Raw genomic sequence first — 14,906 nt, forward strand, 5'->3', positions numbered from 1 at the left:
ATTTTTCTTCAAATATTCGCCTCTTACACAAATGTGTCATGACTCGAGCTCCATATTATATACAGTGGATCTATACAATGTCATTTGTTCTTTTCATTCTAACTGTTCTCTTTTTCTCATTTACATTCTCATGCACACACAAACACACACACACACACACACACACACACACACACACACACACACACACACACACACACACACACACACACACACACACACACACACACACACACACACACACACACACAGAGGTAATTTCTCTGAAAGTTTCACAACCGAAATTATGTTCATAACCTCTACATCTAATGAATAAAGCAAAGAGCAAACCTAGTCAAGTAAAATGAGGAGAAAAAAAAAGGTGTAAATAAAGACCTATTCTATACAACTCTAAAAACTTTTCTCTGCAGAGCTTTTGCAAACGTTTTAAAGAAAAAAATTCCCACTGTGAGACAATAAGGCCCCACTGAAAGGCAACGCCAAACGGAAAGTGCATGCGTTTTATTTAATTTTTTTTTTAAAGAAAAATTAACATCAAAATGAATTTCAATTGAAGAATAGTTAGGGTTAACTAACTAGCCCTAACCCTAACCCTAAATGACAGTTCTGCTGAAGCATACAAAAATTAAAAATTACTAGATCGTATGCAATCTAATGGTGAAAGAACTGCACGATGTGGATTTACCGAGAACATGATTTGAAAGTAACACATTTCAATACCAAAATTAAACACACTGGTCTTGAAGAACTATTATTTACATTCACTTTATATTCTAGATCACTCATAACGAACACGCCCAATCAAGCACATAATAGCAAAATGGTGTTTTTCAAATTTGAAAATCAACAAACACTCTCTCTCTCTCTCTCTCTCTCTCTCTCTCTCTCTCTCTCTCTCTCTCTCTCTCTCTCTCTCTCTCTCTCTCTCTCTCTCTCTCTCTCTCTCTCTCTCAATTACGACACATAACAAATATTGACTGTTAAAATCATGGCAATAGTTAAAGCAACTTCAAATTCCGCCATACCCTTGCCCTGTTTATCATCCCAACTTTGAGAAACATAACCACCACCACCCCATCGAATTCTACACCCAACACTAGTATTTTATTATTCTTATTGAAATACAAATTTAAACAACTAATGCATTTTCGCCAAGAATGAAATGACATGACCCTGTATTCATTTGAAACTTGTTGGTGCTTTCAGCAACTGACCCAAGTAACATCAAGATTTAAACTTCAAATAATCCAAATTTTTCCGTGGGGTTTGAAGTTTACTTTACTTTGATAATGAAAGCAACCAGCATCACTTTGATAGCTTAAAAACCAAAAGCAACGTCACAACATCTATTGCGAGTCAAAATCTATCTGAGTATGTTTTTTTAATCAGTTACAACATTCTTATCCTTCTTAAATTAAACTTCAAAACGTAAAAAAAAACCTAAGGTTTAGGTATGAAATTGATTCTCATGGCATTATTGTTCATAGTGCAAACATAAGCCAGAATCGCAACATTTTCAACCAAACATTTTTGGAATTTTATTTTCACTGACACTACTAACAACTCCTCTTGTGCTGTGTTGCAACCAGAATAACTGATAACAAGCATGTTTCTTATAGGGGAATCTAACTCTAAACAATACAGTGGAACCCCCCTTTTAAGACCTCCACAAATCTGAAAAATGCAGGTCTTAAAAAGGAGGGAGTCTTAAAATGGGGGTAAATTTATATAGGTTATGAACAGAGAATCTTAAAAAGTAAGCTCTTAAATGTGGGAGGTCTTAAATTGGGGGGGGGGTCTTAAAAAGGGGGTGGGGGGTTCCACTGTACTAGTGTAATGCGGATATTAAAGCAACCATTCCTTGGCACAGAAAAAGGAAACAGCGGAAAGCGGACCGAGTTCCCTGAACTATTTCTTACCTGTTGCATTGGAGAAGCATTTCTTATAATAAAAATAAAAATTAAAACAAACAAACACAGCATGTCAACATGCACGCGTGTTCTTTGCAACTCTTCATTATGGCAAAGAACAAGCACACACAAAAAAGACAAAGAAAAAGAAAAAATAAGGTGAAAAGACATACATACAGACTCTAGATAAAAGACATACATACAGACCCTAGATAAAAGACATACATACAGACCCCAGATAAAAGACATACATACAGACCTTAGACATACATACAGACCCTAGACATACATACAGACCCTCGACATACATACAGACCCTAGACATACATACAGACCCTAGACATACATACAGACCCTAGACATACATACAGACCCTAGATATACATACAGACCCTAGACATACATACAGACCCTAGACATACATACAGACCCTAGACATACATACAGACCCTAGATAAAAGAAGAGAGAGAGAAAGAGAGGGAGCTAGAGAAAGTCGACATATTTTTAACCACAATCACATGTTATGCATGTACGATAAGAAGAGAGAAGGCAGGGGAGGGGGAGAGGGGGGAGAGTGAAAAACAGTTGCAAGTACATGTACAAAGAAAACGTGTACAATATCAACATCAAACATAATCCTCAACTGTTTTGAGACAGATATGTTATTTTCATTGTCCAGTCAATAACTGCTCTCATATAAATGCTATCTGAGCAGGTATCATGATGTGTCACGCATTCAAAACTTATATATCTATATATATAAATGTTGCAAATTATAACAAACAACGTCCACATTTGGAAGTTACACATTGCTACTTCCACCACACAGCTTGCACTCTGATTGTTCTAGGTTTTTATCTCACACATAAAACAATAATCACAAACACAAAATATTGGCAACAAACGAGTCTCTGTACCACAGTCTCCGGATGAAATCAGAATATTCACAGACTCAAGAGGTCACCGTAACTCGTCTTTTGAAAACCTCCATTCAACGACCACATCTATTGAATCGTCCAGCTCGCAATCACATGGTCTTCTTTTGCACTGTGCAAGCACACACTTTGTAAAGATGTCCTTCTGTTAACCACATGTCTGTGCACGAACACATATCATACACACACATTGTCTCTCTCTCTCTTTCCAACTTCTTCTCTGTTCATCTATATCTGTCTTTTACACTCACACACTCACACTCACACACACACACACACACACACACACACACACACACACACACACACACACATACACTCACACACACACACACACACACACACACATACACTCACACACACACACACACACACACACCGCACACACACCCCGTGAAGAACAAAAACTATCAGCAGCTCTTTTCCAAGTTTTCAATTTTGAGGGCTTTGTCCTGTTGTGTGAGAAGCTGAACGGACTTGAGGAGTTGAGACAGTGTCTTTTTCACTCGCAGGATGGGCAGCCGCGCCTTGGGGTTTTGTGACCAGCACTCTCGCGCCACCTTGCTCACCTGGTTCAACACCTGGAATGAATTGAAGTACATCAAACTGTTAGAAGCATAGCCAAAATGGGGCAACAAGTTGGAAATGTCCAGGGAGTTTAAGACAGAAAGTGCACAAAAGATAAACAAAAAAAGCGAATTGTATTTAAAATATCAACTACAAGGAGAAAAATACGGTCTTGCTCTTTTATGAACCATATGACATGAGTTATGGCCCTTGTGTAGAACAACCATTGAACAGAGAAGTGACACCGTCGCGATATAACCTTGAACGGTTGAAAACGACGTTAAACACCAAATAAAGAAAGAAAGAACAGAAGTGACAGAAGTGAGGCGAGTACATTTCTGCATCTTGCTCAAAGCAAGGGAGATAAAAAATTTAAAAAACGGCTTAGTTCATATTTAACCAGTGTATGAGCAAGGGAGATAAAAAAAGGGCTTAGTTCATATTTAACCAGTGTATGAGTTATGTCCCTTGTACAAGAATGGTCTTTGGGCAACAAACTGCAATGCATTTTTTAAACCTTTTCAAGTTTGTTCAGCATAAAACAAGTCATAACCCTAAAATGTTATTCTTTGTCTTCAAAACTGTTTCTTCCACTACTCATCATCTTAATATACGGTCAACTTATATGAACTTGGCACAATGTATGCCATTTCACCCCATACCCCCCCCCCCCCCCCCCCCCCGCATCTTCTCTTCAACCTCTAAGTTTGAGCAAGAAAGTAACATATAATATTACCTGCCACACACATTCAGACACACATACACACACACACCCTTTCACAATAAAAGTCACAATCACACACACACACACACACACACACACACACACACACACACACACACATATATATATATACACGCACGCACGCGCAAACACACACACCTGCGCACACACACACACAGACACACAAACACACACACACACACACCTAACCACACACACACACACACACACACACACAAACACACACACACACACACACACAAGCGCACTCACACACACACACACTTTGACAGTTATCAGAGAATACTGACCAAATCGGAGAACCATCTGTTGGGGGCCACTGGTCGCGTTTGATCGACCACAACTGTTTTTCGCATGTCCTCAAAGCTAGGGTCGCTCGGAACACTGTCGTAAAATGGCGGCTTGTATTCTTCTGGATATTCTGAAAAACGAAATTTGGTTGCTAACTTACATCGCCTTTACTTTGTACTTTGTACTTTTCGTTTAATCTGTAAACAGATGAATTAAAAAGGTATCATAGAAAACATAGCAGGGTCTTTTTTTTTCAAGTGCTCTAAAATCAACCCTTTTGCAGCTTGTAGGACGTCCAAGGTACTGGCTTTAAAGGGCAACAACCCGTTGAATAAACAACAAAAAGAAGAAGTACAAACTGTGTGCTTGTGTCGTGTATTGCTTTATACATCAAGGGCACATTGTAAGTTGTCAATTCTTCAGGTAAACACAGGTATTGCTTTGTAGGCAAATATTGACTTGCAGCGAACATGCTAATGTATGTAGCTGTACTAACAAATTTAAGAGAAAAATGTTCTGGCGCAAGAAAGAAAAAAATAGATACAACTCTCCCTGATTTCATCTTTATGTTGGAGGACAAATACCAATGGCTGTTATGCTATATGGCAAAATAAAATTCTTCTTGTTCTTCTTGTTCTTGGATAAATTGCATCCCTTTCTTCTTAGTTACTTCATGAGATCATCAAGTCTCAACAACATGTCTTCAACTCTTTCTGACCTTGACATAACGTGAAAAAACAATTCCTATCTAGATGTACATATTTATAACAACATTTAGTATAAGCTTAGCTTGTTGTGTGGTCACAAATCTCTACATCGTATAATACCTGCCACCCTGTATTTTCGGAAAAAAATATTTTAAACCAACTCTTAGACTCACCTCCTGTTCGCCTGGCTACCTCCCAGATGACCAGGCCAAAAGCGTAGACATCGACACACTTGAAGGAGTCGAAGAAAGAAGGATTCAGAGTTTCTGCTAACAGCTCGGGAGCCATGTAGCGTTTTGTACCAACCTGTCATCGCAAAAGAACAAAATTAGTTTCATACATTATTTTAACTTCGTCAGAAGCCCCATTAATTTTTCCTGATGATCTACATGTGTGAGAGAAGATATTTGTTCCTGTCCCACTGGATTATACCAATTAGGAACTAGTTTTATAATTAAAAAAATAAAAAACAGACCAGGCCATCCAGAGAGTGGGAGTCCTGGCAATGAGAGATCATACAATCACCACTTTTCTTGCTCGCTAATGTTTCAATGTCAGGTGCAAAGGCTCTGTTAATTGCATGATTGCAGAATTGATAAATAACGCTTCGACAGTTCACATGTGTCCATGTTTTATTCTCAAAGGCACAAAGTGATCTCTCTGACAAAGGTTTGCGCAGTACCTTGATAAACAGCGTACAGCTTCATATGAGGCATAGACAAAGACTCACAAACACTGAAGTAGTTGAACGCAGGAAAAATATGAAGAATAGAGTCTGCTCAGTGTTCTTCTTCCTCGTTCGCGTACGCGAGAGAGAGAGAGTGAGAAAGAGAGAGAGAAAGAGAGAGACACACAGAGAGAGACAGAGAGAGAGAGAGAGAGAGAGAGAGAGGGAGAGAGAGGGAGAGAGAAAGAGAGAGAGAAAGAGAGAGAGACACACAGAGAGAGACAGAGAGAGAGGGGGGGATAGAGAGAGAAAGACAGAGAGAGACAGAGAGAGAGAGAGATGCTTGATGTTTTTAATGCTTTATTGTCAATAGCTAATAAGAGAGAGAGAGAGAGGGGGGATAGAGAGAAAGAGAGAGACAGAGACAGAGAGACAGAGTGAGAGAGAGAGAGAGAAAGAGAGAGAGAAAGAGAGAGAGTCTATTATCTCTTCTGACCAGACTAACCGGTCAATGTTCAACCCACCTTCTGGTTATGGCCAAGGTCCAAAAGATTAGACTCCTGCTTGTGAATGACAGCCAGGCCCAGGTCACCGATGCAGCACGAGAAGTTGCTCCTCACCAGAATGTTTTTCGACTTGATGTCGCGATGAGCAATGGCGGGCTTGCCGCGGTTGGTGATGATTTCCGTGTGCAGGTGGGACAGGCCGGCAGCAGCTGAGTGCACCAAGGTGAGCATCTGCTCATAGTCTAGCGTATTATACTGGAGGTAGTCGTAGAGCGACCCCAGGCGGTGATAGTGGGTGATGAGCCACAACTGCGTGCACGAGTGCCATGACGTCATGTCCGAGCCGTAGTAGCCCAGAATGTTCTCGTGACGCAGCAGACACATGTTGTAGATGTCCGTTTCTCGCCTCCAGCTGGCCTCGTCCCGCGAGGAGAATATTTTCACCGCTACGTCTTCGTCCTGGAAGCGTCCTTTCCACACCTCACCGTATCTCCCTTTCCCTGTAAAACCCAGGGTGGTGTTACATTCATGATTATACAAGCCTTCAATCATACAAGAGTTGAGGTCAGAGACTTTTGTCCGGGACAAAGTATACCCTCAATGCAGTCTCTAAACTTGACTCCTGGGCTGCGATGCACGAGAAAGTTACCACCCAAACGGGAGCCACCCGCAATGTTAGATTGGTTGAAACTTAAATGTGTTGTGATATGTGACCCTCTACCACGAATTGAGTCGCATGTCACCTCGCGCGGTTCTGCGCTAGGCTTAAAATAAGTCCGGGGGGACTGTGGTAAAAGTGTGAGGGTGACCTTAGTCACAAGCTTATAACTCGAAAAGTTTTCGCTCTTTTCTAAAACGGGTTTTACCACTGGAAAGAGCATAAAACACTCTTTAGGAAAATGTAAAAATATGAAAATCATGCAAAGATGACATGCGACTTATTCCGTGGTGGAGGGTCACATATCATCGAATCAGAACTCGCGGTTTGTTCTCTCCCGTTTGGGTGGCACCCACTTTGGGTTAGTGCCCCTCAGCCCAGCTTACCAGCCCAAGATGTTTTCTCAATCTGTACTTATCCAGCTAGCTTTTTAAACAACACAGCAGCATACTTCTGTCTTCCGTTCACGAGCAAATTCTTTTGGGGCAGCAACGTGTCCACTCCTTACAGAGTGCACATGACAGATTTGACCATGACGAATACGATAGTCCCCTCTTAAACCACGTTTTCGGGCGGGGATGTAGCTCAGTCGGTAGCGCGCTGGATTTGTATCCAGCTGGCCGCTGTCAGCGTGAGTTCGTCCCCACGTTCGGCGAGAGATTTATTTCTCAGAGTCAACTTTGTGTGCAGACTCTCCTCGGTGTCCGAACACCCCCGTGTGTACACGCAAGCACAAGACCAAGTGCGCACGAAAAAGATCCTGTAATCCATGTCAGAGTTCGGTGGGTTATAGAAACACGAAAATACCCAGCATGCTTCCCCCGAAAACGGCGTATGGCTGCCTAAATGGCGGGGTAAAAAACGGTCATACACGTAAAATTCCACTCGTGCAAAAAACACGAGTGTACGTGGGAGTTTCAGCCCACGAACGAAGAAGAAGAAGAAGAAACCACGTTTTCCAGTGAGACTAAACACTGGTTTGTAACCTGGTTGGGTTATTTGGTTACTTAAAAGAAATGAAAGGAAATACTATCCAAACCTCTGTACCGATTTCTACTCTACCAATGAATATTCATAAGTGAGCAAGGAGAACATCTAACCCTTTCGCTGCTTGGGGGCTGGATAACTTGCTTTAACGGGCCACAAACCGTTCAACAAACAAACAATGTGTGCGTGTGCTGTGTATTCATTCATCACATCAAGGGCACATTGTAAGTTGTTGGTTCAGGTAAATACAGGTAATGCTTTGAATGCAAATACATACAGTGGAACCCCCCTTTTAAAACCCTCATCTCTCAGACTTTTTGTTCATAGCCTTTATAAATTTACCCCCATTGTTAAGGCTCCCTCCAAGACAAGGTATATTAATGTCCTACAGACATATCATATGTGACCCTCCACCACGAAATGAGTCGCATGTCACCTCGCGCGGTTCTGCGCTAGGCTTAATAAAAGTCCGGGGAGTGTCTGGTAACAGTATGAGGGTCACCTTAGTCACAGGCTTATAACTCAAACAGTTTTCGCTCTTTTCTAAAACGGTTTTCACCACTGGATAGAGCATAAACAACTCTTTAAAAAAAATGTAAAAATATGAAAATCATGCAAAGGTGACATGCGACTCATTCCGTGGTGGAGGGTCACATATATTGTTAGCCTCTTAAGGACAGGCATGGGGTCATATGATAATGGAGACGTCCCTCCTTTTTAAAACCTGATTTGATCAGATTTGTTGAGGTCTTAAAAGGCGGGTTCCACTGTACAGCCAGCGAACAGGTGAACATCGAAAGTCTTACCAATACAGTCCACCAGCATGACCCTCTTGGCCACGGTCTGTTGAACCAGCTGAGGGAGACCGCTGCCACTGCCAGACGTACATGAGTGGTCCAGCAATTCCTGCAACAGACACAGGGGCGGGGATATAGCTCAGTTGGTAGCGCGCTGGATTTGTATTCAGTTGGCCGCTGTCAGCGTGAGTTCGATCCCAGGTTCGGCGGAAATTTATTTCACAGAGTCAACTTTGTGTGCAGACTCTCTTCGGTGTCCGAACATCCCCCCGTGTACACTACATTGGGTGTGCACGTTAAAGATCCCACGATTGACAAAAGGGTCTTTCCTGGCAAAATTGCTTAGGCACAGTTAATAATTGTCTACCTATACCCGTGTGACTTGGAATAATAGGCCGTGAAAGGTAAATATGCGCCGAAATGGCTGCAATCTACTGGCCGTATAAAATTTCATCTCACACGGCATCACTGCAGAGCGCCTAGAACTGTACCCACGGAATATGCGCGATATAAGCTTCATTGATTGTTTGAGTAAATTCGTCATGATGACTGGGACTTTGCTGGCATGTGCATACACATAATAATTCAAAGGTACAGCTTTTGTGGATATATATTAACTATGTTACGGGTTCAAAATAGTATTGCCTTCACCTGTACCGTGCAAGTGTCCCGAGAGCTTCCCCTTTGACTTTGTCGAGTTCCTGTGAACGTGTGTGATGCATGTTCTTTCTTGCTCATTTGTTTTCTTCGTTGATTAAAAAGTCTCTCTTCATGTGTATCCGCAACAGAAGCAAAGATGAAGAAAACTCTGCACATGCCCCCCCCCCCCCCCCCCCCCACACACACACACACACATAAATAAATCCCTGCGCCTTGAATATGTGCGCGATATAAATTGCATAAAATAAAAATTAAAAAAAATTAAAAATAAATCCCTGCGCTTAGAACTGTACCCACGGATTACGCGCGATATAAGCCTCATATTGATTGATTGATTGACTCTCTCTCTCTCCACCCATCCCCCTTCTCTATCTTCAGTCTAACCTTCAAGGTGTTCTCCCCGACTTGTTGAACCCCGTGCTGAATGTCGTCCTCGAGGAGTCGCCTCCACCCCCCACCCCTAAACACACACACACACACACACACACACACACACACACACACACACACACACACACACACACGCGCGCGCGCGCTCTCTCTCTCTCTCTCTCTCTCTCTCTAAAACCTCTATCCTTTTATAATGTTCAGTTTCCGTTTCTCTCTCCTTTTCTCTCTCGTTCTCAACTTCCCACCCCTCTCTCTCTCTCTCTTCTCTCTAACCTTCAAGGTGTTCTCCCCGACTTGCTGCACCCCGTGCAGAATATCGTCCTCCAGGAGGCGTCGCTCGTTGGCTAGCAGCATCTCCATGCGCCGCTTGTGCATGTGGCGACAGATGAGGTAGATGGCGCTGATCAGCATCCCCACGATGATGATGGGGACCACAATGGCCACCACAATGGGCCATAACTCTTGCCACGTTGTGTCAGGCGGGGGCTCTGTAAAACAGGGAGATCAGAATTTACAGATTGTATTTTGGTTTGTGAGTATTGTGAAGAAGAAGAAAAAAATGTAAAAAAAAGTACAAAAATGTAGGCATGAGGGCAGTGAATACTCTATCAAATCATGTCATGGCAACCACAATGGGCCATAACTCTTGCCACGTTGTATCGGGTGCGCGCTCTGTAAACACAGGGAGATAAGAATGTAGGCATGAGGACAATGAATACTCTATCAGAGGACAGTGAATACTCTATCAAATCATGTCACACCCACCACAATGAGCCATAACTCTTGCCGCGTTGTGTCTGGCAGGGGCTGTGTAAACACAGGTAGGTAAGAACTTAGGCATGAGCACAGTGAATACTCTATCCAGTCATGTGATGTCCACCACAATGGGCCATAACTCTTGCCACGTCGTGTCAGGCATTATGGTCCATTGTGCAACGACTGTCTCAAGCTGTGTAAAATGCCATATTTTAGTCAAAAATACAACTAATGTATCATTTTTGCAAACACAATCTGATTTTTTTTGGAAATCAAAAATCAAAAAGTTCACTGATGAGTTCAATAACAGAAAATGGATCCCTGAAAGTTATGGTTTGGATAAATCAGGACACCTCTCTTTAAGTCCACCACCAGTAACCTCAACCCTACCAAAACACCTGCAACAACAAAAATCCGTCCAACTCTCAACGGTGTATACCATAATGACCCTCTCTCGGTAGGGTGCGTCTAAAGTCACACCACAGTCATCCCTACCAAAACACCTGCAACAACAACAAAAATCCGTCCAACTCTCAACATTGTATAGCATACTGACCCTCTCTGGGTATGGTGGGCCTCAAGTCCTGGTTGCAGAGATGGCCCTGGCAGCACTTGATTGACACCATGATACGGCTCGCCAGGTTCTGGATCTTGCAGCTCATCTGGGAGGAGTCGGCGCTGAAGCAGCTCCGGTGATACTGCTCGTCCTGGTCCGGGTGGTCCTTGTAGGCTGCTGTGTAGCACTGCACGCACAAACCACCATCTATATATATACGACTTGTGTGTGTGTGTGTGTGTGTGTGTGTGTGTGTGGGGGTGTGTGTGCGTATGGTCCCAAATGAGGACTTGCAATTGCTTCCTACCGCCAAACTGAGGACCTAAAACCGAAATGGGGACCCAAAACCAAGTCCTCATTTCGTTCTATTCATCTAACGTCTTCAGAAGAGATATTCCCGTTCCGTTACTATTTTTAAAAGGTCACTGCACACACAAAAACACATACTCATACATGTTTTGACACCGTTAAGTTGACTTTTTTCCCGTTAAGTTGACTTTTTTGACGGAAAGAATGTCATAACCATGTTCAAAATGACATTCTTTCCGTCCTCTATAGGCGACGAAATAGGTCAAATTTTGTGCCTTTTTTAGTGTAAAATTCGTCGATGCCGGACCGAGTACTGCACTCAGTGCCGTTGTAGTGCAAGTGCACTACAAAGGCACTGCGCCCAGTGCCGTTGTAGTGCAAGTGCACTACAAACGCACGTGAATGTGTGTATTAGCAAGTCCTCGTTTGGGACCATATACACGTAGGGGTGTGTGTGTGTGTGTGTGTGTGTGTGTGTGTGTGTGTGTGTGTGTGTGTGTGTGTGTCCGCGATGCACGCCCAAAGTTCTCGATGGATCTCTTTCAAATTTGGTGGCCATATTCAGGTAAACCCCGGACACAACCTGGTCGATGAGATATTTCAACACGTGCTCTCAGCGCGCAGCGCTGAACCGATTTTGGTTTTTCTCTGGATCCATTCCCAGTAACTCTTCCTTATCTTCTCCAGTGTTTTCAGCGTTTATCTCCCTTCCTTCGTGTGGCGTCAATCCATATTCCTGTTATACTATTTTTAGAAGGTCACTGCACGTTACTATTTTTAGAATGTCACTGTCCACAACGCTTTCATCCCGGGGAAGCCGGGTATTACTCTTCCTTATCTTCTTCAGTGTCTTCCGCGTTTATCTCCCTTCCTTCGTGCGGTGCGCCGGCAAAGCCGGCCTCGACTTCTTCCCGGCGAAGCCGTACCCGGCGAAGCGGGTATTCATATAGTGTACAATATAGAGAGAGAGATTCAAGTGTTACGCCCTCACGGCAAAGCCATTAAGGGCATGTTCACGGATGTTACCCCGACTTTAGATGAGATGTAGGTGTGTTGAGGTGTTATCAGCCATCTGCACTTATGGCAGAATGACCGAGATCTTTTACGTGCCACTGTGGTGACACGGGGGTGGGAAATGGATGCTGTCTCGCGGTCTGCAAGGTGAGCCGTGTCCGCCCCATCCCGGATTCGAACCCGTCGCCCTAGGATCACAAGTCCAGTCCTCTACCAACAGAGCTACCGGGGCCCCCATGTGATATACAGCGGAACCTCTCTTTCGTGGCCCCCTGCAGGACTGGATCTAGTGCATGAGCGGGAGGGGCTTCCCAAAAGAGGCAGGGGTACAGGGGCTGGCCAGGCGGAGGGGTCTGGGGTCAAAGTTCCCCCAGATGCCGTTGACATTTAGCATTATAAAAGTGTATTTTTGGTCTCTCCCTGAGAAAAAAGGTACATTTTTTTTTCCGGGTGTGTCATTTTTATCCCCGAATAGTCACAAAATGAAGACCTGTGGTTCATTGTTTTTCCCGACCTATACGTATGCCAAGAATGCAAACACAGTGAGCGTCTTTTCACAATCAAATACATGTGTGCATTCCACGTGTGCAAACAGACATTGTTCACTTACACTGGAGGAAGTCTCACAAAATGCATCGTCACCACAATCATCGCATATGCACTTGTACATTTTGACGGTTCCGTTCCGGGACAGGACTGGGTTTCCTGCAACAGAGAAGCAGAGAAAATCCACAATTATGTATAGTTAACAACAGATCAGTACACGTCGAATCAGTAATAACTAATATAATAACTATCAGCTCAAACTCGGAATGAAAGGCACAACTTGAGTCAGCGCTTCTTCGGTATGCTTCATAATTCATTGTTCCCAGCGTTGATTCATATTGATTATTGAGAAAAAGACCCGTGTTAAACACAATGACACTGTCAAGCACACAAAACAAAACAAAAACGAAGTCTGACTAAACTGATGAATCGTCCATCAAATCAACAGCTATCAAATCAAAATGTCTATTCACTACGCAAAAACAAATGAACATAAAAGTTTGATTAAAATGATGAATCATTCATCCAAAAGTAATCAGTTGGAAACGTTCATGCCATGTCAAAACATCGACTCACCCAACCCACCACCTCATCCACTACCCCTTGCTTCTCTATGGAAAGCTGTTTGGCTCATAACCTAAGCGCGCGTGAGAAATAATTCATACGCGCGTAATAAATAGTTCATACGCGCGTAATAAATAAATCATACGCGCGTAAGAAATAATGTATACGCGTGTAAGAAATAAAAGTATTTATTACGCGTGTAAGAAATAACTCATACGCGTGTAATAAATAACTATTTCTTACGCGCGAATGAATTATTTCTTACGCGCGTATAGGTTATGAGCCAAACGGCTTTCCATACTTCTCTCCACTCAGACCCAACACCTCTATCATCTCTCTGCCCATGTTTTCCCATTGCTTTCTCCATAACGTATACTATCTTTGCAACAAAAGGGAAAACACATTCTGTACTTTTCACATATGTAATAAGTGCTAGGGCAACCCCCTTTTAAGACCTTCAAAAATCTGAGAAAACCAGGTCTTAAAAAGGAGGGAGTCTTAAAATGGAGGTTAATTTACAGAGCTTATGAACCGAAAATCTGAAAATGCAAGGTATTAAAATGGAGGAAGTCTTCAGTTTGGGGTGTGTGGGGGTGGGGTGGGGTGTCTTAAAAGGGGGGTACCACTGTACTTAAGACATAAGACATAAGACTGTATTTCAACCATGTGCAGTACACTAGGGACATGTTTTGGCCAGAGTACAATCAATCAATCCATACACGCCCTGGCCTTCCAAACATCGCTTGCAATCTCAGTCACACACACGCTCAAGCACGCTTACATCCTCATATTATCAGTATTCATTGTCTTGGTCATTGTAAGTCCTCATCCACCATTCCCCACCCCCACCCCCACACTCTCCTCCCCCTCCTCCAACTGCCCTCTCCGCCGATGTTTTCTAGTTGTTTCCCCCACTATCCATCCCAGTGTAGCAAAAGGGCAAACACATTGTGGCTCAGTACGGAGAGTATACATGTAAACACACATCATGTCACCGCATGTGCAGCTGCAACTGCCGAACAATTATATATGTCAAACCATCGACGCCCACAATGAACCCATAATAAGTGGTAAATTGACATTTGAGATGTGCACGTGTGTGCGGGGGGGGGGGGGGGGGGTGTGGTGCGTGGGTGTGATGATGTCCACAAACATTCCATATTTCGAAGCTCCTCCTTAGTCAAACTTTCATATTTGTAGCTCTTTTCACGTAGGCATAATTATGCAGCATAGTTCTCCATAATATTATGTTCTAATAATAGGCATCTTTGGCACCAAATCTGGAGATAATTTACAGAATAATAACTTAAATTAAATAAATTAAATCACCAAAAGACTAG

The 14,906-nt window shown here is 43.0% G+C and overlaps 1 protein-coding gene across 2 annotated transcripts; it reads right to left on the reverse strand.

Moving 5' to 3' along the window:
- Positions 1-1,798: 1,798 nt before the first annotated feature.
- LOC138958384 (activin receptor type-1-like) lies at positions 1,799-13,192 on the reverse strand. Of its 2 annotated transcripts, XR_011453386.1 has the most exons (9): positions 13,067-13,192; positions 11,134-11,320; positions 10,095-10,309; positions 8,781-8,880; positions 6,348-6,829; positions 5,330-5,462; positions 4,449-4,579; positions 2,360-3,427; positions 1,799-2,169 (listed from the first exon to the last, which is right to left on the reverse strand). XR_011453386.1 is itself a non-coding variant. In XM_070329518.1 (8 exons), exons 1-8 carry the CDS (start codon positions 13,124-13,126, stop codon positions 3,257-3,259), a joined length of 1,479 nt encoding a protein of 492 aa, XP_070185619.1. In that variant the 5' UTR covers positions 13,127-13,192; the 3' UTR covers positions 1,799-3,256. The 2 variants fall into 2 exon arrangements, 1 of the variants encoding a protein (XP_070185619.1); XM_070329518.1 differs by having other exon boundaries at positions 1,799-3,427.
- Positions 13,193-14,906: the final 1,714 nt, after the last annotated feature.

This window comes from Littorina saxatilis, linkage group LG2 (genome assembly GCF_037325665.1).
Source record: "Littorina saxatilis isolate snail1 linkage group LG2, US_GU_Lsax_2.0, whole genome shotgun sequence".
Lineage (NCBI taxonomy): Eukaryota > Metazoa > Mollusca > Gastropoda > Littorinimorpha > Littorinidae > Littorina > Littorina saxatilis.

Bases quoted from the DNA above. Each gene is read 5' to 3' on its own strand.
- LOC138958384 (XM_070329518.1), bottom strand. From the start codon at position 13,126: ATGTACAAGTGCATATGCGATGATTGTGGTGACGATGCATTTTGTGAG. The intron at 11,321-13,066 runs GTAAGTGAACAA...TTGTGCGTGCAG, and splicing joins TTTGTGAGACTTCCTCCAGT to TGCTACACAGCAGCCTACAA. The intron at 10,310-11,133 runs GTCAGTATGCTA...CCTGTTTTACAG, and splicing joins GCCCACCATACCCAGAGAGG to AGCCCCCGCCTGACACAACG.